Source organism: Perca fluviatilis, chromosome 5 (genome assembly GCF_010015445.1).
Source record: "Perca fluviatilis chromosome 5, GENO_Pfluv_1.0, whole genome shotgun sequence".
In the NCBI taxonomy this organism is placed as follows: Eukaryota; Metazoa; Chordata; class Actinopteri; order Perciformes; family Percidae; genus Perca; species Perca fluviatilis.
The window spans coordinates 29,850,955-29,875,472 of NC_053116.1; the positions used below are offsets into that span (position 1 = coordinate 29,850,955).

At 39.6% G+C, this 24,518-nt stretch overlaps 1 protein-coding gene across 4 annotated transcripts in view; it reads left to right on the top strand.

Annotated features, from left to right (window-relative positions):
- The first annotated feature begins 3,015 nt into the window (after positions 1-3,015).
- The window catches only part of trim33 (tripartite motif containing 33), a 37,554-nt gene continuing 16,051 nt past the window's right edge, over positions 3,016-24,518 (top strand). For all 4 annotated transcript variants that reach the window (XM_039799650.1, XM_039799651.1, XM_039799652.1 and 1 more), the window contains exons 1-9: positions 3,016-3,628; positions 12,291-12,409; positions 14,898-15,051; positions 15,435-15,567; positions 16,149-16,265; positions 16,414-16,528; positions 17,915-18,061; positions 20,360-20,477; positions 20,839-21,128. In XM_039799650.1, the coding sequence (XP_039655584.1) occupies positions 3,052-3,628; positions 12,291-12,409; positions 14,898-15,051; positions 15,435-15,567; positions 16,149-16,265; positions 16,414-16,528; positions 17,915-18,061; positions 20,360-20,477; positions 20,839-21,128 (1,770 nt within the window). In that variant the 5' untranslated portion in view covers positions 3,016-3,051. The remainder of the gene's footprint in view (positions 3,629-12,290; positions 12,410-14,897; positions 15,052-15,434; positions 15,568-16,148; positions 16,266-16,413; positions 16,529-17,914; positions 18,062-20,359; positions 20,478-20,838; positions 21,129-24,518) is intronic.

Sequence of the window (24,518 nt, forward strand, 5' to 3'; positions counted from 1 at the left end):
CAATAAAATCCTTAACTAGCTAGCTATAACAGGGCCGTGAGTTTTTGTTTGTGACATCTAGTGGAGTGGAATGTTACTGCTGCTTGATGAAGCCAATCTGTAAAGGCATCAACACGTTTAAAACGTCAGTTCATTTGATTTTACATCTACAATGTTGTATATCAGCACCTTCATAATGTTTTTCTGGATCCAGCTCTACAAGGATGGGAAGGGTGGTTATCCAGCAAACACACATAGCCTACATATTACCTAACCTATAGGCTACTAACAGCTGCTTGAAGAGAAAACTGACCTGCCTACTTTATTTGATAAGTGGATGGATATTTTTTTACAAACAGCATCAGTCCCTAATACTATTGGGCTAGCAGTGAAATCTACACCTCACGTTTAGACAGTGGAAATGATCCCTCTAGATTGAAATGGTCCCAAAACAAACAAAAATAGAGATGTTATGTACAACGAACAAACTATCTTCCAGTTAATTTCGCAAGAATGAGCCATATACCGGGAAGCGCCATTTCCTTGTCTCTCATCAAACATCCTATTCATGCATTCTTGCATAAGCACACACATGCACTAAAACTACACTGTAGACAGTCAGTCTTTTGTAAGGCAACTATCAAAGACGTTGGAAACAACCCTTTGACATTTTGTCAAGGTGTCCAGCCTGTAGGCTCCCTTTCTTAACCAGTCAGCTTTCCTTAATAGCTTAGCTTCATGCTTTTTTGACCCTATAGTACTTTGAAGTACTGCAGGGGGTAAGGGAGATTTTTTTTTATGCACAATTCCTTAAATAACTATACTATAATACCGAAATGAATTTAGTGATGGATTCTAATCATTTGAAATGTATGCTAGCATTTAAGTGTTTTCAGTTACAATGTTGTTGTAGACTTTTTAGGGTATTTGGCTGAAAAAATATTTCAAAGGTAGTACAATATTGAAAAAAGTTTGAGATCCACTGCTATACAACATAATATTACCACTACACTTTACAACTATTACAGTACACTAACTGTGATAATATTAGACATAGTTTAAAACACTGATATCAATATCATGATACCTTATCAATACGGTGACATAATTCTTTCTTTAAACAGAGGAGCATGTTCAGTGGCAGACTTCTGGCACTGTCATGATCAACAGACAGGTTGAGGAGGTCCTTTGTCCCCAGGGCAATCCAACTCTTCAATACCACACAAAGGGGGAAGGAGAAATTGACTTTTCAGCATGAGCCTGTCTCTCTCAGCCCCTACCACCATTATATCTCTGTCTGCTGTACACCTGACTGTCTTATAGGCAATATTAGCCCTCCTACACAATCTGGACTCTGATCATAACATATACATCTTATAACTTTTTATGTATGTGAGATATATGTGTTTATGTGTTTGTTGTGTTATGGTTGTCTAAGCTACTGGATGCCTAAAATTTCCCTCGGGATGAATAAAGTATCTATCTATCTATCTATCTATCTATCTATCTATCTATCTATCTATCTATCTATGTACAAACAGATTAATTTAGATTGTTCTGGATTCTGTTTGTTAAGCCTTTCGCCATCATATAGCTGTTGTTACACTTTTTAAAATTCAATTCAATTTTATTTATAGTATCAAATCATGACAAAAGTTATCTCTGGACAATTTACAGATAGAGTAGGTCTAGACAACACTCTATAATCTAGAGAGACCCAACAATTCCCCCAAGAGCAATTGCAAGGAAAAACAGAAACCTCAAACAGGACCTGGCTCTAGGTGGCCGGCCAGCCTCGACCTGTTGAGAAAGAAAGAGAAAGGAAGAGCGAACACTTGTGTTCAAGTGTACAATTTGTACAGTAATGACTAAAAATATGAGTTGTGCATAAATGATCAATTTTAGATCATGAATGCAGTTAATACATACTGTGTGTGTGTATATATAAATATATACATTTGATTGTTGCAGCAGGACAGAAATAAATGCATATGAGTATAGAAACAGAGATAAAAAATAAGACATACATAAACAAAAATAAGAATAGAAAAAAATAGAATTACTGCTTTGCGGTTGCATGCCTCTGCAAACTAGTGCAGTTTACATCCATGTCTGTCCAGACTTACATCATATATGTAGTGAAGGAATTTAACAAAAGGTTCATCCTTGAATCCAAGTGGATGTTTGTGCCAAATGTATATCACATTCATGAGAATGGGACAGACATGAGGTCACAGTGACCTTGACCTTTGACCTCCAAAATCGAATCACTTCATCCTCAAGTTCAAGTGGGCGTTTGTACCAAATTTTAAGACCTTCCCTTCAAGGCTTCTTGAGATAAGGATGGGATGGATAGACAACCCAAAAACATAATGCTTCTGCCCACGGCTGTCATCAGCACAACGGCACAAAAATAGAAGCTCTACGAGAGCATTTGGAGACAAAATTACACGGTAAAGTGACAGTGGTGCTGAAACAAAATTTAGAGCCTTTGTACCTGCTGCCATTAGACTATACATCAGTAGATAACACATACATCATCACTCCAAACCCCCCCACACACACACACAGACACACACACACACAAACACACACACACAAACACACACACACACACACACACACACACACACACACACACACACACACACACACACACACACACACAAAGTTTACATATATAATAGACTCGCTGCTATTTATTTATCATACGTGTCACTTTAACTCTTGTATGTTTTGTTTTTTTAACTTCTATCCTCTAGTTGTGTACACTTCCTATTGTATTTATTCTTATTTTATTGTTACTTCTCTATTTATCTTAACTCATGTCTGTCTTGTATATATATATATATATATATATATATATAGATAGATAGATAGATAGATAGATAGATAGATAGATAGATAGATAGATAGATAGATAGATAGGCTGTGTTCTCTCCTCTCACTGGGGGCGCATTTTGAAGTAAACAAACAAAAAACTCGGGTCTTGGTCAACGTCATGACGTAATCCTACGTACTACTGGCTCGAAAACGTACGCAGGACGTGCAGCGGTTCAAAGAGGAAGGAAGATGGCGGATAACAAAGGCGAGGAGGATATGGAACCGTCTGCTAATTCGGACTCAGTGCCTTCAACGCAAGATAACGAGCAGCCAGAGACGAAAGTGGAAAATGCAGTGATAGTCATAGAAGCGAATACAAACGGCGGTGAAGAAACAGAGTCCCACGATAACGTTAACGAGGCACCTACACCCACCAGCGACGGGGGAGACGTCGTCAGCGTCGGGGCTGCTGTTGCGGGAGGGGAAGCCAATGGTAGCGCTAGCAATGCCGTCAGCCCGGCTGGGACCAGCAGCAACAATGCAGAGCCAACAGCCGCTGAAACCCTGGCCGCCGGGGATGTGCCAGTTGGCGGACTCACCACTGAAATGTCCCCCCCTCCTACGGCTCCGGCAGCCACGCCGGTACCCGCTCCCATTAATTTTTTGGATACGTGCGCAGTGTGTAAACAAAGTCTTCAGACCCGAGACTGTGAACCGAAACTTCTGCCTTGTCTGCACTCTTTCTGTCTAAAATGTATCCCGCAACCAGATAGGCAGATAAGCGTACAGGTGCCTGGACCACACGGACAAACTGACACACACATAGGTGAGTTTTTTCCACAAGTAACGTTAGCTTGATGTTGATGTTGGTTAATGTGGCAATCCTTAAATTTCAAATGTGTGTTTGAGGTTAGCAGTCTGGAGCATATAAATAGAATGAATATCATTATAATTTATGGATGTTGATACATGAGCAACATGTAACGTTTTCAGAATTGTGTGCATATCTTTAGTTTTGTGTGTAAGTGGAGAAACCATTGTACTACAACATTTTTTTCCGGGAATCCACAGACACCCAGTTCGTAAAACTGCAAATATGTATTGCAATACTTTCATCCTTGGGCCATAGATAGCGATAGATAGCGACTAAACCGACATTTAAGATCAGAAATGGAAATTTCGAGATTGTTGTCTGTCAAAAGTTCGGGCTTCCACAGTTGAAGTTGTAAACCTTAATATATTTTCGGTGGGAATTGAGATGGACTAACGTTAACGGACACCTAGGTGGTTGATCTGGGGCATTAAACCTGAGACATTACCACTGATGCTTAACGGTCAGAGTTGTATGTCAGACTATTGCATTGCACAGAAGAAGCAGTGGCGTGGCTGTCTATGGTTATATAGCTACACTCCCATCTCCCCCGGGCGGGAACCTATCATTGGTCCACCCGTTATCACTTCTTCCACCATAATATATAGGCCTATATGAACAGGCGGCAGTGTAACATTAAACTATTTGCAAAAAAAGTACGTTATTTTCTATCACAGCTGTCAATGTCTAAAGAAAGGCAATACTATAATTTGACAGATTGCCATTGACTTCTGTTCAATTAGTCTCTCTTGGGGATAAGCTATACATTTCCCCTCTCTTCAGAAATTTAGATTTTTATAATTACTTTTGATACTCGTCTACTCGTCAGTAATAACAACTAGATGATATGAACATGAATGGATGCTGATCACTGTATAGTCAAACTGATGATTCACATATTCAGTATCAACTAGTAACAGTGAGACAATCTCTTGTGAAGAGAGTAGGGGTGCACCGATCTGATATTAAGATTGGATATCGCCCGATAACAAAATAGCTGGATCGAGGATCGGAAAAATTAACAGATCCACAGGCCGATCCAGTTTTTTTTCTACGTCATTCATCAGCAGCACATGTGTGGCATGCTGCATTCACTATTTTGTTTCTACTGCTACATTTTATTTATTTAAATTTATTTTAAGAAGTTTGATTACATTCTATTTTCCATTTGAATGCACAATTGTTTTTTAAATAACAAATAAATAAGAATTCAATACATTACATCTATGTTATTTTGGCTTAGTTAGGAAAGTAATGTTTAGTTAGGAAAGTCTGGTGTCTTTTAGTCTCTTCCACATGGTGAAAGGAAGGTATAAGGTGGAAGGTATACAGTGTATTATTAATTCAACAACAGTATCAGATCGGTATCGGGTATCGACAGATACATAAAGCCCAGGCATCGGTATCGGGACTGAAAAAGTCGGTTGGTGCATCCCTATAAGAGACGTACTGGAGAGAAAAATATTAAATACTTAATGTTAACATGTAAACTAGGGATCCACTTATCCAACTTTTTCAGTTCCGCTAGCCGGGCTTTGGGTATCAGACGATACAGAGTATCAACCAGATACCAGTCTTTAGTTAATTAGCTGTATGTCTCACTGTGTGGAAGTGACTGGTATCATTTTTATTTTTTTAATGTGTAAGGCAACATCAGGCTTGACTGAAGAAGTGCTTTTCTTTCTTTTTTATTAAAGATTATTTTTGGGGCATTTTTAGGCCTTTATTTTCACATAACAGGACAGATGAAGACATGAAAGGGGAGAGAGAGGGGGAATGACATGCAGCAAAGGGCCGCAGGTCAGAGTCGAACCCGCGGCCGCTGTGTCGAGGAGTAAACCTCTATATATGTGCGCCTGCTCTACCAACTGAGCTACAAGAAGTGCTTTTCTATCCTTGTAAAATAAAACATAATAAATGGATAGATATATATTTAAAGAATTTTTATATAATAAAGAATTTTAACAAAAAAATTACAACATTACAGCACAAATCTTTTTATTTATTTTTCAGCTCCTCCTACGTGAGCCCTGTCTCTTTATGTGTAACAGTTTTTCCTGGATGTGTCTATGGCATATAACGTTAGACAGCCCATCACAAGCATCATTAGATCTTGGTAGAAGCATGCTGCATGCTTATTGGCCCACTGACACTGATAAGATTTGCTTCTTTGGTATTGAATAGGGATTGACAATATGGATTTTTTAGTGCCGATTTTTAAAAATGTTTTCATCAGCCTTAGCCGATGACCGATATTATAATAATAATAATAATAATAATAATAATAAATTGAATTAATATAGCGCTTTTCATGGACTCGAAGTCGCTTTACATGGGAGGTATATCACAAAAACTGAAAAAAAAAAACTGGGCTGCCGATTTTCTTGAGCCGATACTGCTTTTGCTCCCTCAATTTACATCATAAGAATGTAAACCCTGCCACACTGGATTTGTTTGTGGAATCTGTTCTGCCATTTCTTTAAAAAGAATAAACAAAAACACAGATCAGTGTCACTTCTGCAATCATCTTACATTCATATCATCCAAATTTGTGCAGTGTGCATCATATGGATGGGTGCACTGCATATGGTTAACTGTGCAAGGGTAAAGGCTTTCATCAACATCTACAACACAGCCTTGATGATGCATTGCTTGCTGACATATTATAAGACCGATCTAATCAGGTCATCACAAAATGTCCTTTGTCAACACATTTAAATCATTTTAAGAAAACAATAAACCTGAAAAATAACCATTGAAATGAAGTGCTTGATTTGTAATTTAAGACTGCCACTCTGCTAGTGGGGGAGGGGCAGTACATGGTCTGCACGTGAACTGCAGCGTCTCCAGCAACACAGAGCTGCCTGTGGACGCCTGTCTGTAAATAATGCCGGGAAAAAACTAGCGGCCAACACAGCAGTTGTGTTTAAAAAAAAAAAAAAAAAAAAAAAATGCAAATATCGGCCGGCCGATAAAATCGGTCTATCACTAGTATTGAATGATGTGGCATTTTTCGATACTCGATACTAAGGAGGCAATTCGGTCAGTGCCTAGAAAGTATTGAATTCGGTACCCAGCCCTAGAAATAAGGGACAACAGATTATGATTTGTTTGTTTATTAATCATTTATTTGACTCCTACAACACAAATGGTCCCGCAACTAGACTGGGATTAGACTGTTGCCAAGCAACACATAAACATTTTCCTGTACACTAGCTTACTACTTTGTGTAAACTAGATCTACATGTCGCCGCAGGCTAGCCTACTTTGTGTCATGTGATCTGTACCTCTTTCACACCAATGACCAGGGTCGAGCCAGGGTTATCAGAGCCGTGTTAGACCCTTCTTTTGTCAATTCAAACCAAGCCAAGTCAACACGGGTTAATCCCTGGTCAGGACAATTCAGATACGGCCTGGATCACAACCTGGGAGCGATGCCATGCTGGAAATGGGTGGGAGGTTTACATGTCGTAGCCTATTCAGGGGACAGCTAATGTTGTTGCGTACTCCTGTCCGGCTGTACACCACCAGAACTAGTGCTTTTTCTGCTGCTGAATTCCTCATTGTGCAGTAGGCTCTTCTAGTTTAAACTGCAGGCAGCAGAGACGTTGCGAGCTTAGGTTAGCAAAGAGAGAGACAGCAGAATGGTGCTGTGAACGAAAGAAATAAAACGGTATTTTCTGATCGTTGTACAGTGGTTCTGTTTTAAAGCACAAATAAATAACCATCAAACGCTCAACAGATGATTTTGTGGAGACAGACACTCTTAATTTAATTCTCATCTGCATATCATTCTTCACAGGTGCAGCAGTAAACAAGGAAGTCAGCTTCTCTAGTTTCGATTTGTACACATTGTAGGACAAGGGGAGAACTTTTCTCTTTGTTTGATTACATTAAAAGTAAAGTTAAAGCAATTTGTGTGTGTGTGTGTGTGTGTGGGGGGGGGGGGATGTGGTCCTCCTCTCCTACTTCAATGCCTAACGAATCTATCTCTTTGTCTCCCTGACCCTGTCTTTCACTGGTTGAAGCCTGAAAATATTGTAAACAAATGAATAACATAACTAATTACACTGGTCTGGTTCAGCTCTGTTCAGGCTGGTCCTTATCTTCAACACGTGCCTTTTTCCATTGCGGAAAATACTTTTTCAATACTCATCTGGATTTAAGCAGCAAACATTCAGTGTAAGAGTAAAAAAATGACATAACATGTCAAACTTGCGACTAGTGAACTTTCTAAAGCAGGCACAATCGCTTCTTTGCTAAGAGTTGGGTTGGGACTCCAACGTTAACACACTGACAACATTGTATTCAGAATATAAAATATTTTGATAGCACTTTTTAGTGTGTGATTGTGTAAAGGTGTTCACGAGATAGATACAAACCTTTCGGGAACTTGTGAATTTCGCCAGCCGTCTTTTCTCCTTGATGGAGTCAGACGCCTCAGCTCGATGGTGTTTTAAGCCTCCAACGCTGTCTTCCAGGCAGCTAACCCTCAACTTAACCCATGCCTTAACCCTAAACATAACCATTGCCGTGCTGCCTGGAAGGCAACGTTGGGGGCTAAAAACACTGTGTGTGTGTGTGTCTGTGAGTGAATGAATGTGAGCGAGACACAAGTGACAGAGAGACGGAGGAGAGCAGTTAAAGGAAATGCAGATGAACGTGTTTTAAATGGCGTTTACATTTTTTTTTTTTATAATAACGAAACGCAATGTGCGGCGGCCGGTGTTAATAGTGCGGCGCACCGCCACACATTAGTCTATGTGTGGGAAACACTGAGCAGACCTGCATTGAAGTGTCCTGGCTTCTGTCCTTCCCTTATCCTCTTCTCAAAACCATCTTTAATTTAACCTAAATGTGGAAATGGAAATGTTGATTTTTGCAGTGCAAAGTCTGTTACAATTTAAGATAGACTAACAACCCTTAATGTAATTAATGTAGTTATCAGAACACTTGTAATGCTGAGTGATACATGTATAGTTAAAAGTCCCAGTTATGTTATACTGTATATCAACACTCAAGGAATGCCTCTTGTCCATCCATCCAGGATGGTTGATGTCATGGACAATGGTGAGGGCATGGCTTCATTAAGGTCTGTGATGTTGGGTGTAAGGGAGTGAATTATTTTGGAGGTGACATGTGTGATCTTGATGAGTTTGATTTTGTTAGAAATGGTGAGCATGTTGTAGAAACAAAGGGAACAGTACAGCATAATGAGTTGGATAATGCTTTTGTAAAGCAACAGGAGGTGTGGGGAAACAAAGTAATCTGAGTTTACGGATGACATGTAATCTTCGCTGAGGTTATTTATGGTTATTGGTGACCTGTTGATCAAAACTGACATTGCTGTCTAAATTGAGTCCAAGGTAGGCCTGCACGATTCGGGGAAAAATATGAATCATGATTATTTATTTTTTAGCTTATAATTGATATCACGATTCTCCGCCACGATTTTTTTCTCACGAAGTGTGATGTTAATTGCACTCATGAACCTTGACAAAACAAAACAAATTGGCAGTAACAAACTTTTTTTTTTTTTAGCACCTATAGCACATTGCACATCACCACAATCCTGTAAACATTGAGGCTTCAATGAAAAAAGAACATAAAGTACATACTTGCCATTTAAGTACAATAGGCTACCAAAAATAGTGACATACAACACATTGAACTAAATATGGCCCTGATCCGGCTCTATTGGAACTCCTTGAACATGTCTTTACATAATTAAAACATGTAAGTCAACATGCTGCAGCTACAGCTTTAGTCTCTAGAGAAATGGAGTTTGTCAATTGACAATTTAAGTACAGTATCAAAAACAGAATGATTTCTGACTTAGCACACTCTTTAACTGCTTGCCTTTCATGTCTTCAGCTGTCCTATCAAAATAAAGGCCGAATTTTTGACCAAATACATCAATGTTGATATTGTAGGGTTGACTATTGGTGCTTTCACAAAATATTTACACAGAGATTTGTAATAAATAATCATTAGTACCATGGATATAATGACTAAGTGGATAAAGGAAAACAATAGAACAGCTAGAACAGTCTGGTAAGTTCAGAAAGTTACATCACTTTACTGTAATGCAGCCTTTAAAGCTGTAAGCTAGCTAGCTAACTAGCCAGCCCTAACGTTAGCTTATTCATCTTCGGAGGAGCAGCCCACAGCTCTCCTCACAGCAAAGTAGTCTGCCAGTGTCGGGGAGACCGCAGGGTGAGCTAGGTATAGATAATGTAACTACAACACCCATGTTAAACAGATGGGAGCACTGGCAGTCTACACAAAATAACTGTCATATTTCAAGTTCAACGAGGGGACTCTCACAAGTGTCTCATGGTGACCTCTCAAATTACTCTTTTATTCTCCAGTCTTTAGCTTTTTGTGCAAAGTTTTACCTCCCCACGGTACCTGCCAGCCATCTAAAATTGTATTAGTCTCAGTGGAGAGTTTCAATATCACGTGGTCTAAATGCTGTTTTCAGAAAATTACATTAGTATTGGTTACAGGAGAAATTCAGTATCACATAGTCTGAATTGTATTTATAGAACTACCTGTCACCACAAAGGATTGCTTCTGGGGTAAAACTGGAATATGTTTTAGTTTTTTTTTTTTAAATTGCCATTGTGCACTACAATTTGAAATTGACATTGGAAAATGTTTTTACTTTTTAAGTTTGTCTTTGGTGGTCAGTTGTTGCAAGACAGCAGTCATACTCTGTCTGGAGTTTTGGAAGGTGGGGTCTCTCAATAAACATAATGGTGAACTACACAGCATCTGGCCCAGTCTCTCCACACTATATCCCTGAGTTTCCGAAACATGTAACATCAATTATTAATTGGCCACTTCCACTGTAGCAGTTAAATCCTACAAACAAGTTTGTTAGTAACTAGATTTACAGCACTGATTAACATGACTTCACATAAAGGATTACAAATTATGTCATCCTGCCCCCAGTCAAAACCCAGCCAGGCTACTAACCCGGTGTTTCGCCTGGTCAGAGAAAAGCTGGTATAATGAAAAGTTATAAGATCATATTTTACATCATAATCAGTTAAAGTGCATATTTATTTGTTAATTAATATACATAAAATTAGTAAAAATGCCAGGTGATAAGGCTGAGTTCATAAACCACTGCTTCCTACTTGGGCTGACTAATTCATTCATCCTTATTTTCCACTTCTCTTTTGTGATGTCTGCTGTAATAGATGGTGGCAGCTTGTAATTTGACATGTTTAGCTTCCTACTAATGTAGGCCTTGGAATATCTATATAAGTACCTGCCAGGTGTGTCTGAAGAACGCCTTATCTGATGCCCCAAGTTAAATGTGCGTTACCCTGTACAATACTAAAATAGTCTTTTTTTTTTATTTCTTTTTTTTCTCCTCATAGCAGTACACAAGTGTGGCGGTGTTCATCAAATCTACTTTTGGTTTTCATATTGTTGTGATTAAGTAAAGTAAACACTTATACCAAGCACAATTGAAATGTGATGATATCTGTCCCTTACAACATACAATATAAGTAATGTCACCTGAGATTTTTTTCCCTTTCCTGTATTCCAGGGAGATTTGGTATTATCTTGATCCCAGTGTAAATTGGTGGCAGCTCGCTCCAGTCTTTCACTTGTACTGGTGTATCCAGCACATACATTAAGACTGGGTTAATATTTGGGAAAGCAATAGCCTGATTTAGTTAACCTAACCTGTTGTTTGGGTGCATTGAGGGCTTTTCTTTTGATGAATGTATGGGGAAACAACACTAATCCTGTTGTAAAATAAGGTTTGGGGGGGGGGGGTCCTCAACACAATCCCCATCCAGCTGCTTTTACAACCAATCACTCAGAGACCCATGCAGCTGGAGCTTACACAAACCGGCTGTGTGCTGCTCAAGCCAGTGTAGACCAGATCAAACCGGCTTCAACCGGTTTTTAACTCAGCTGGTGGGTGAGGGGAGGATTTATGGATTTATGAGGTGGAGGAGGGGTGACAAAATATGCTGACACATTTTAAAACATTTATGTGAAGTTTAATATTTTGCATTATATTAGACTTCAGAAAATAAATGGCAAAATGAATGCGCTGAGCTAATTATTTGTTGGTGTGTGATTATAGCGGTTATTCAACTAATTACATTTACAAAGCCAACTAAAGTGATTAAGAGAAACCGTTCTCGTTTGCCCATGTGATTTAATATTCTAATAAAAATGCCAAGGATGGTGAGATTGAATCTTCTGGAGACGAGCGCTAAATCAATTAGCCCCCATAAATAGGCAGTGGGTGTCCCACAGTGGCAAGAATTTTTTAATAACAACAGGAATTTACCTAAAGGAAATAAGCAGAAAGTATGCTGAAGGCCTCTTATTTATCCTTTTTTTTTGGAGCAGGACTATTCTTAGCCAAGAGTTAAGGGGGCTTCATAAGAAGTCAGGTAATAACTTTTAAATGGGCTTGTCCTTTATGGTCACTGCGTCTTCGGCTTTGTTTCCATTTTTTCTTCAAAGATCAGTCGTCAATGAAATATCACTCACTAAGCATTGAATGTGTAGCCCAGTATTTTAACTTTGATCTCATTTGCCTAGGTCCCCCCTCATTTTCTGTCTCTTTTTCTATCTTCAGTAAATGTTATGCGGTGTTCAGTGTGCCACCAGGACTACAAACAGAGTGACATTATTGACAACTACTTTGTCAAAGACACCACAGAGGCCACCAGCACGTCTGATGAAAAGGCTGCACAGGTATGTCAAAACGGTTGGCTTTGTGTGTATGTTTAGTACAGAATTAGCGTATTTGCATCAATGCTTTGCATTTTAGGCTTTCCTCCGCTGTGTATGGATCTTGGCATAACCTTGGGATTCTTATATTTTATTATTACTGTTTATTTTGAAGAGATGTTCACCCTGTTCCACAGGTTTGTCTGGGATTTTACTAAAGTAAGATATGAGAAGCTTGTTTTTTTGTTTGATTGCACTGGCTTTTAGTGCCACCAATAAAACCACACTATGCAGCTTTTGATCCATTGCTCTGACACAAAATGTACAGTGTTCATTAATGCTCTAAATTTAAATGAACCAACTGATTTTAGAGAACCTATGTCCATTTATTTAGTGTCACAATCAGACCACACTTTTCAAAAGATTGTAACTACTGACCACTTAGTTAAAAAGTAATAATCGTTCACAAAGTGCAGTGTTGACCGTGAAGACACAGCTTTAACAATATTAGATCTCAGTGGGTTGCCTGCACGCCATGGAGTGCTATTTGGTTTAAGTATTGCAATAAAAATGTGTGTAGTGTGTCAACACTCAATGTAAACCAGTAGTTTAGGCTTTAAGGCCAGACACGGCAGGAAAAAACATCATCTTTCATCCCCTGGTCAATTTTGTGATTTTGGGCCAATTTGATTCCATAACAGCTCTTCTTTCAGACCAGTGGAAAGAAAACAACCAAAAGGATTTGATTAGATATTGTGTCTGTAAATTGTGGATTCCAATAAAAAGATATAGAAATTGTCCAATATAAACTAGAAATCTCCACTTGAGTAGCACTTATATACACCAAACTTTCCAGTTTAATTCATATCTATATTCTAAAAGGTTTTACAGAGGAGTTTGTTCATATTTAAAGGGATATTTCACCGTTGGAAAGATGAATAAATCTTCAAATTGGGTCACTTATGTAGTAGAAATGTGAACATTTTTAGAAATTGGTGGCTTCTAGGCCGAGAAAAGCCAGAAAATGTGTTTTTGCCTCGTGGATTAAAGACACCAAATCCCAGAATGCACTTGCTTCGCTGCTTTAGCGCTAGCATTAGCGCTTGGTGGGCTGTAAACACAGAGTATAAACACAGCCGTAAATTTGCGTGGAATGTAGAATGGTCGGCATTTAACAGTCACAAACTCCACCAGCAGTTAGCAGTTAGTTGGATACAAGCACCCCATTTCTGCACCAGGCAGTCGGTGTTAACACAGCCCACCTTGACTAGTCTTACCCGGCAACAGAGCAGCCGGCCTGGTAGCTGGATAGTCTGGTACACTGTTGTTCAGCAATGTTTCCACAACAACAAAAACGCAGCAGTCTCTGAACTCGCGTTGGGAGTTTCGTTGAAGTTGGATGTAGTCCATCCAGTTTGTTGTCTAATGAGCGGACACTTGCAAGCAGGATTGATGGAACAGGTGGCTAGCGTTAGCTTTCCACCGGCACACTCGTCCAACGTTCCCTGCTGATGTCCCTTTACCGGCCAGAAGCATCGAGCAACACCGCTGGTCTCCATAGCAGGCGGGCAAAGCTTGCGTAGTGTGTCGAGTATTCCGTCTATAATAAAGTGCCCTGCATATTCTCCAATCTATACCAATGTATCCCGGTGGTACACGTGTGCGGTAGTTTGAATGCACATAATTGTTGTTAGAAAATTTCCTTTCGGGATGAATAAATCTATCTATCTATATAAACGTTTTCTGCTGAGAAGCCAGTTAGCGAAGTCTTCAGAGAAAGACGACCGTCCAACCCCCTATGGGTGGGTTGAAAAGTTGAAGTAGCTCCTAGTACTGGCTGTAGTCCTTTGCCTCTGGGCCAAAAATCTTCCGATGACGCAAAAATAGTCGTTTTACATCATCGCAAGATATTTTCCAGACCCACAATACAGAGATCTCTCATCTCAGGGGGACATGAGGGAGGGAAGTCATTCAAAAATACTACCGTGTTTCAGCTGATACAAAGCTTAATGCTAAATCGGTGAAGTATCCCTTTAATTCATAGCCTGATTTATAGAACATTGTATTTAATTATTTTATGGCTGTTAGATAATGCCTCATTTGCATATTTAAACGTGCAATTTCAGAAAAACGTATAAAATATAATTGTCTAAATGTAAGTAATCAACTGAGGAAGTTGCATGGTGATATCTATTAGTTAAATTAGTTTTCTTTACCCTATTCACTTGTAGTGTCTTATTATACCAGAATGGGTTCTCTACACAATAGGTACAACTATCACTGAACTTCTAGTGTTAGTAAGTTAGCACTTTGACATCAGACATTTTTCTTTAGCCTCAAAAGGTTCTACATTTTCTCAAAGCATGTCTTATTAAAGTACTCTGTTCATATCAAGGCAACATCATTTGATGATCTGAGCACACATTTGTAGGAGATGTATCATTCAGCACAGTAGGGATTCTGGAAAGACTATGAGCCTGGTTATTTTGCTTATTCGTGTGATCTTCTCAAGGTGTGCACAAGCTGCGAGGACAACGCAGGAACCATAGGCTTTTGTGTGGAGTGCGGAGAATGGCTGTGTAAGACCTGCGTGGAGGCCCACCAAAGGGTCAAAATTACCAAGGACCACAAGATCCACACAAAGGAGGATGCTGACGCTGCCTCTGGTAAGATGGCTGACCCTCACCGTGAAAGACTGACCAATGTTTATCAAAGCTAAAAACTGCAAAAGCCTAAATAATACTGACCCCAGTTGCAGTACAGTGAATGTGGTGGTGCTGATAGGCTGTTGCCATAGTAACAGTGCTGCAGAGTCTGGCTGCTTAGATGGTACCTCTAGCTGGGGGACCATACACCCTGAAGCTCTAGCCAGAGTTTTCTGAGACCTTTTGTATCTGTTTATAAACCTAAACTGTCTTTTTTGCTTTTTTTATTTTTGTCTTTCTTTTGTTCTGTCTTTCACTAGTTTTTTATGATTAAGTTGCCTCTGAATTGATTTCTGTCTCTCCAATTATGCATCAGTGGTGTCCTTTCTCCTGTGTGTCTATAGAGTCTGTTGGTACGCCCGGACAGAGGCCTGTTTTTTGTCCCATCCACAAGCAGGAGCCACTGAAGCTTTTCTGTGAGACCTGTGACACTTTGACCTGTAGGGACTGTCAGCTGCTGGAGCACAAGGAGCACAGGTCCACACATCTATTTTATTACTTATGAACTGTCGTTCTCCTGTCTATAAGCTCCTTTTAACTGGTATGGTACCAGTATTTTTGGACTGCTGGCAAAACTTGTAGTTGATTGCCTACACTGCAGGCAGCCATTAGTTTTACTTAATTTCAGTACATTATGAAAATCGGTTGCAGAGAGACCAAATGCACACCAAATATTATGCCAATCCGGCCATCATGTTTCAAGATGTGGTGGTCATAAACACAAAGCAGTCCCATTAGTCACCTCTGTGGTGATTGTATAGATCATCTGTGCTGCCCGGTTGAAGATTGAAAGCATCCATGTGTTGCCAAAAATACAGTTAATACGTTTTTATTAAATTGCTTCAAAGTCTTCACTTCATTTATTAGGAGACTGGACTAACAGACTTGGATGTAAACTGCAACTTGACTGATTGACCGAGGCATACAATTGCAAGGCAGTAATTCTGGTTTCCCTTGAAACCTAATTTATATTTTGACTGTATTTCTTATTTTTAACACAATTAGTAAAATCACAGTCAATCAGTTTATTGAAACATTGTTTTCCCCTCTACTCTCAGGTACCAGTTCCTGGAGGAGGCTTTCCAGAACCAGAAAGGCTTAATTGAGACCAGCGTGGCCAAACTACAGGAAAAGAAGAACTACGTCCATTACTCTGTCTCTCAGGTGCAAAGCAGGTGCGAGTTTTACATCACCCAGCATCCTCTCCAGTGCTGCCTATTGACATAGTTACTGCATGTCAGTACCCATGGCAATCGGCTGAAAAATGCAGTGAGCATTTTTATCGGTGACTAGGGTCTCTAAATGAAGTGTTTTTTCATCCAGGTTAAAAGAGCTGAATGAGACACATAGGAAGGTGGAGCACGAGATCAAAATCGCAGTATTTACGCTTATTAATGAGATCAACAAGAAGGGAAAATCCTTGCTGCAGCAATTGGAGGTAAGAGAATATTAATTAAGTCAGTTTGGCTAAAAACTCCATAAGCTACTGCTAAATCTGTTAGAAAAGATTAGTAGTGAATTATAATGGATTTGAAACAATAGCTTTTGTATGCATTTTTTCTTGAGTAGGGGTGCATGTATATTGTTAACGCGACAACACGTTTCGCAATATTATATTGAAAGTGTTGCAATAAGTATACAATATTTTGTTTATTTTGTGGAGCGCTTGAAACTTGAAACTCTATAATGATCATGTTTCATTGGCTAGTTACCGTGCCACTTCCACATGTTGGTGCACGTCAGCGCTCGGGTCCACTGTGTGTGCGTGCGTGCGTGCGTGTGTGTGTGTGTGTGTGCGTGTGTGCGTGTGTGTGTGTGTGTGTGTGTGTGTGTGTGTGTGTGTGTGTGTGTGTGTGTGTGTGTGTGTGTGTGTGTGTGTGTGTGTGTGTGTGTGTGTGTGTGTGTGTGTGTGTGTGTGGAAATAGATGGAGAAAACAGAACGAATCGGAAGCGAAAGAAAAGTTGTGTCCTGTTCTTTATACATTTGATACTGTACAACCAGTAAAACATGTCCTGTTCTGTAGACATGGTCCTTATTTATTTATTCATGTTGTACCAGTCCAATATGACAGTCAGTTTAAATAAACCTTGTTTTGTAAGAAAACTTGTTTAATTTGTTATGAATCTATTTTGATGCGTTTTCCCATAACTTTTGTAATTTTACATGTTTAAAAATGTTGAAATTGATATCGCAATATTCATAATCGATATCGCAATATCACATTTTGTCAATATTGAGCAACCCTAGCCTAGAGAAACACTTATTTCCATGAAAGCCCACCACATATTGAAAATATGGTTTGCAAAAAGCTTGTGTGTAGTTTGGGTTGGTACTCTAGCCTGTCTGTATCTGCCCATACAAATATGATGAGATATCCAACAACACATTTTTTACAATGTGTGCTAACACCTTCTCATATATTATAGATATTGAATATGTCTTGATATTTTGATGTATTCTGTTACTAAATATGTTGTCACACACTATGAATTACACATAGTTTCCTCTTTCTCATGCATACTTCCCCTTCATATCTGTACTCAGTTCTGTCATTAAATCTGGTTTGTTATATACTTGACTACTTTCCCATTTGCTATGCTCTTATTTTTTTTTATTAGTTTTGATGCATTCTATTATCGACTGCTGTAATAACCCAAGCTCCCCACGAGGATTATTACATTTTAATCAAATCTAATTATCTAATCCATCTCTATGCATATATATGCTAACATTTTTGTAATAGCTTGAAGTATTTATTTATCTAGGGTGTTCAGGCTCCTCAGAAGCAGTGCTTTAACCAGAATAATCTCACTTTCTGTCTAGACTGTGACCAAGGAGCGCAGTATGAGGCTTGTGTCTCAGCATAAGGATACCACCCTGCTGGCTCAACAGATCCACCATGTGCTCAACTTCTGCCAATGGGCCATCACTACTGGCAGCAGCACAGCGCTGCTCTACAGCAAGAGGCTGGTATGTTTCTCGTGAGCCCCAGATGTTCAGCACTTTTAGAGGCTCAAGCCGACGGTGTGTGTACAAAACTGAAGTTACATCACATTCAACATGGCTGGTTTGTAATCACGAAAAAAGCATTGCATTTGGCTTTGGTTGGATCCCCAAGTTTTGCTGTACGTGAAGAGAATTATACCAGTTTTAGTGTTAAATTCTAGTTTTGCGGGACGTTTGAGTTATATCAGCCTCCGACATAACTTGTGACCTTGTCATCAGGCATGAACTTCAATCCGATGTAGCTAGTATATTGGTACTTTTCCATATGTGACAGATATGTTATCAGCAGCAGTCTAAAGCTGCATATCGACTGCAGGAACTTACCCTTGGAACTAGGAACCTTCTGAGGAACTCGTTGCGTTTCGACCACAGGGACTAGGGTCTGAATTTAGTCAGGACATTTTCTGAGGACTTTTTACCCGCCAAAAAGTTCCTAATCAGGGTACTTTTTGAAAGTACAGGAATGTTTGGGGTTGGGTTTGCATGGATGACCGTTGTTGATTGGTAAACGCACAGAGCATGGCTGCTTGAAATCGCCGACTGTTTAATTTATAAAACAAGTACTCTCATATCGATTTATGAACATTTTAGGACAAGGGGAGAACAGTTTTCTTTTTTTCATAACCTAGTAAAGTAGAAGTAAATTGCAGCTTTGCTGTCGGTGTCCCAACTGATTTAAAAAAAAGATAGATGCACAAAACAACATCAATAATATCTGATGTGATAGGATGTTGAATTCCTATCGACCCAATTGTTTTGTTACTTAATGACGACTCTAAATTACACCTACTTGGAGACAAAAGAAAGTTTGGTTAGCTGGCTCAACCGCAACCAAGAAAATTATAGCTTTGTGTAAAACAGTGGTTGGCGTACTTCCTAGACATAGTTATTCTTGAGCTCTCTACAGCAAGGATTAACAAAGCCAACCCATCAACTATAGACCTATGGAAAGGTGCAGCAGCACAGGTATCAGTCCTAATGACCTCAGCATCACAGGAAGTAGAGGAGGGTGACTAGGCAAGGTGGGATTTCTGTTTTTGTTTAATTGGGGTTTTTTTTCTTTCTTTTCCTCGAGACCGCGGATGGTGGGGGGTTGGGAGAGGGGGGTTGTTCTTGTTCAGGTGTGTTTGTCTGTTCTGTTTATGTTAAATATAAACAAAATAAAAAATGCATCTTAAAAAAAAAAAAAGAAAGCTAGATGCACTGAAATACAGGCTGCCGAGACGTTGGCTGCAAGCTTGGGTGATCGAAGAGAGAGAGTGAATGAATGGAGCCGTGAATGATTCAAATATAATTCTCTGATTGTTTTACAGCGGTTGCGTTCTAAAGCACAAATAAATAACCATCAAACATTCAACAGATGATATTGTGGAGACAGACACTCTTTTAAGTCTCCTCTGCATTTCATTCATACCTCTGCAGCAGTAAAGAAGGAAATAGGCTGCTCTAGAATTGATTTATAACACATTTATTGCAATGGGAGAACATTTCTCTTTGTTTTTAAAAGTAAATTAAAAATGAAGTCGGGCTTTGCTGTCGGCTTCCCGACTCATTTTAAAACCGAGAGAGATCGAGTGAGCCAGCAGCCACACTGAACTGCCGGCTGCAGACGTGTCTCTCGGGCAAGTGAGACAGAGAGTGCAGCGGTGCTTTGAATGAGAAAAATAAAACTTCTTTTGAAGTTTCTCAACGGTTACAATTTAAAGCACAGTGAGACAAAATCTATTTTGTGGTGTTTTTCTTTCAAGTGTATTTTATATGAAACGGGCGGGCACACTGAACTGCAGACTGCAGAGTGTGTTTACCCTTGCGACCACCAGCCCTCATCCTGTCATGTTGGTTTTTACACATCAGCAGACTCATTTGCATAATCTTTCCAGATCTAAATGCAGACAATTGGCTCAAGGAACCTTCTAGTTCCTTAAAAATAGTTCTGGAGACTTAAAAGCCCCCAGAACCTTGTGTTGAAACATGGCTTAAGAACATGACCTTTTGTTTGGAATATACTTCTGGATCAGCTTTTTCTAGGTTTCTAAGTTTCAGAACCACCTTTTTATTTTTGGCTCAAACATGGAGGCTTTTGCCACGTGGATTTAAATACTGACCACAAGACAGTCAGCAAATTAGATCATTTTAATTACTTTATTTTTGGTTCAGAGTAATGCTCCCAAAGGGCATGTTTACAAATGGGCTGTTTGTTCCTCAGATAAAGCCAGGCTCAGTAACTGAAAGGTGCGTGTGCGTGTGTGCGTGTGCGTGCAGATCCTGTTCCAGCTTCGCCAGCTCTTCAAGGCTAGACTGGAGCCAGCCCCCCAGGCCAATGGAGTTGTGCGCTTCTTCTGTGACCCCACCTTCTGGGCCAAAAACGTGGTGAATCTAGGTAAGACAGGCCTATTACCGTATTATGATTATTATCCCCCCATTATCTTATATATTGACTTTCAGTCTCTTATTGATTTAGCTTAATCAAGATTAAGATATAACAATCTTAATTTGCCATTGACATGGGTTTCATTAGATTTTTTATGGCCTTTGCATGCTTTTTTTAATGATACTCCTTATCTGGCTTACCAGATTTAGTCTTGACTTGCTGAACAGGGTCATAAACAGTATTGAAAATGAGCAGTAAGCAATTGTGCCCTGTCGCATAAAAAAACAATTAAGGAATGTTTCACACCGGTATAGCGCATGTGTACTTCTTTCAATTATGCTTACTGTTATCCATCTTCTTCTTATTGTAGGCAATTTGGTAATCGAGAAGCCACCCCAACCTGTGCAACCGCCCGGTGTGATGGTAGGAGGACCCCCTATTTCTCCAGGCCAAGGTCACCATGGCAAACACCCAGGACAGATCAACCTGGCCCAGCTCCGGATGCAGCACATGCAGCAGGCGGCCTACGCACAGCAAAAGCAGCAGCAGCAGCAGCAGCAACAACAGCACCAGCAGCAGATCCAGCAACAGATGCGCATTGCCTCCCAAATGTCCCAACAGCACGTCAGACAGGCCGGTCCACCAATGGGTCAGCAGCAGGTATGGAAAACATTCACCAGTCAAGGTACCACTGTGGAAAACAATATAATAAATCTGTGCTCCAATTGAACACCTTAGTGACTCCCAAAACATTAAAAGCTCACTTCAACTTAGTCCACCAAACAATTGTTTGTTAATTTTTATCACATTATTATATCTCTCCAGACCTCTGGAAGCTTTACCAGATGGAGGTCTGGCTAAACAAGATTAGGAATTTCTATAATTTCAAAATCGAATAAATGATTACCTCTCTTTCTTTAAGGTATTCTATTACTCATCATTTTATTCAACAAAAATAAAAAAGGACATAATGGCCGACACAAGGAATAGGAACCCATAGGGATCACTTAATGGTTAATGCCCAACGAGGTGTGAACCGTTATACCGCTTATACTGTGGTCACTTGCCAAATAACATATTTTTAAAACATTAGTTTATGTTTTAATTAGTTACTGTCGGCAGCAGCCTGAAGTAGCAACCTGAACAGCGAACGGAATGTGAGATAACGGTATTTGCTGTGAAACAAAGTCAGTTCAGAGGGGCAGTATAACTTACCGTAAAACTTCAAATAATAGCCCGGGCTTCTATTTACCCAAATCGCCGAAATGCACCGGCTTGTATTTGAGACAGGCGTCTATAAGAGACAGGCCTTTAATTGACATGCTTTGCCCGCATGCTGTGGATCCACTCACACACGCTCACCTCCAGCTCTTCACTGACCTTCTTCCTCCCTCCACCTCGCAGTCTGGCCCTTTTGTCGTCTTCCTCGGACAGACGTTGCAGTTCTGCTTTATGTTTACGCCATTCTCGCACTCTCTTAGGATCAATCGAGAAACGTGTTGCCGCTGCTTCTCCCGAGTTTTGTTCGGCAAATTTGACAACTGTCAGCTTAAATGTCAAATCATACTTTTTTCTTTTTGTCTCCATGGTGGTATTGAGAGAATTAAGAAAAACTGAAGACTAAAAGAAAGTTCGTTAACCTGTTTGTTATGTTGCCATAGTGATGAGTCGTTTATGAACGGTTGCGTCTGTCACGTGAAATCAAATCAAAACATAAGAACAAACGATCTGACGCGTTTTAAAAGATCAAATACAACCCGACACGAAAAAAAAAGAAAACAGACCAGGCCTCTATTTGAGACCGGCCTTTATTTACCCAAATCTGTTGTCACACCAGGCGTTTAAAAGAGACAGGCGTCTATTTGGGACTCGGCTATTATTTGAAGTTTTACGGTACTTCTTGCAGCTTGTGTGTTAGCACCATCATGTGGTGTTCAGAGGCAGTTTTGGAAATAACAGCTTCACATTTCCTTTTTGTTTCAACTAGTGCAGTGCCCGTTGAAAATGTGCCTGTTTGGAACGGGCCGATTGCATGGCCTGTGGTATTGCTGCTTGTAGAATTCTTCAAAACCAAATTGTACCCCAAAATTACTTAAAGAAGGACCCCAAACCACTTAATGTGCAACTCCACTGTATAGCCTACTACTGACTTACAGTGTAGGCACATCAGAGGAAGACATTGTACTACTGTATTTACCTGACAGAACGGGGCAGATTCAGGATGTAATCACAAAATACCACAATGACAATGTGGAGTAATCAGACATTAGTGTCATGGACTCATGGCAGTGTGCTACTGTAAGGGATTTTTTGTAAACATACCTGCAAACTAGTCGCTTCGGGGCAAAAATCGCCATTTTGAATGGGGAAAATGTCATCCACGTGAATCGTGTAGATGCAAAGAGTTTTTATTTGGGGGGGGGCGCGAGACCCGGTGCTAATATGGCACCGGTGCTTTAACGACCATTATAATCTACCGGACCGAATTGCAACGCGGATTTCGGTACCTGCGCGTCTCTCTGATGCTCGAAAAAATGGACGTTAGAGCCAACCTAAACATCGCCGCATGTCACGCTAGTAAACACTACACTTGGCAGCAGGTAACGTTAGCCTACCGTTACCTACCAGTGTGCAGCTGCTGTTGGGAAAAACAACACCGATGTTGTGTTCACTTGAAATTCGCCTCGCCAGCCTCGTGCTTCATTCAAAGGGGAGGCACGAGGAGGTGTCAGTTTTTATATATATATATATATATATATATATATATATATATATATATATATATATATATATATATATATATAAATATATAAATAAATACATAAATACATAAATAAATAAATACGTGTTGATTTCCATACAGGTTTAGTGGCTTGACGGTTAACAGTGAAGTATGGATTTGATTCGCGGGGCATTTTAGCGACGGTAATGTTATTTGTGTTGTAATTTAGCAGTAGACTTAATTAACCCGACCCACGGCGAGTCTGATGAAAACTGATGTGTCTGCTCGGTTCAACTCTGAGATTTTCTCGCATTGCACAGTGCTGTGAAGGAATAATGTCCGAGATTATGTTATGTTCTGACAGCTCACAGCTATTTATTAAAATTGCAGGAAAAGAGTCATTTGTTTATTCAAAGTCAAAGACAGTCCAAAGTAGTGCAACTTTGCAAATTTTTGTGGGTCTGAGATGTGTGTCACATTTTAGCTGCCAGAGCTCCACTGCTCTGTCTCTGGTCCTCAGTGTGAGAGGGGGAGTGGCCAGCGGCTAGAGAGGTAAAAGCCAATGTGTGCTTCTTTTACCTATATATTTAACAATATCTTTTGCATTTCTAATTCAAACAACGTTTGCTATTACTCATGCCCGTAGCAAGACAAGTTTGAAGTCCATCGGACTAATGGTTCAAGAGATATGCGCATAACACACAGACGGACAGACGTTCCTGCAATTTATAGATAGCGCATTAATTTAGACCGTAAACAGTCCGTTTCACCACAACTCCTTTTAGTAAGTGTCCTCAATCACTTTTTTATGGACACCCTGCAGCCAGTCAGAATCGATTATTCACCCAGACCGTGGTATAATTTGTTTTAATTTAAGTTGTGAATATGTTACATTCCATTCTGTGAAAGCTGAACACCATAAATTGTTGTAACACTGTTTTTCTTCCTGAAGATTTACCTTCATCTCATCGAAGTGAATGCAGCGATTGTAGAAAATGTATATATTGTTATGTGCCTCATTACACCTTTTAGAACATTGTGAACTGAACCCTGCTTAAGTTCTCTGAGTGCTCGTACCTGCTTTCAGAATTAACTCACAGAGGTCAAGCCAGTAGATGTTGAATATGAACCACAAAACAATCGTGAAAATCGATTGTTTTATAACAAAAAGTCAAAAGCCTCAAAATATATGATTTAGTGCAAGCAAATCTTAGCATTTGAGATGCTGCAACCAGTTAATATTTGGAATTTTTAAAGTATAAATGTCTGAAGTGATGAATTGATAATTAAAATCTTCAGTTTGTTTTCTGTAGATCGATAAATCTACT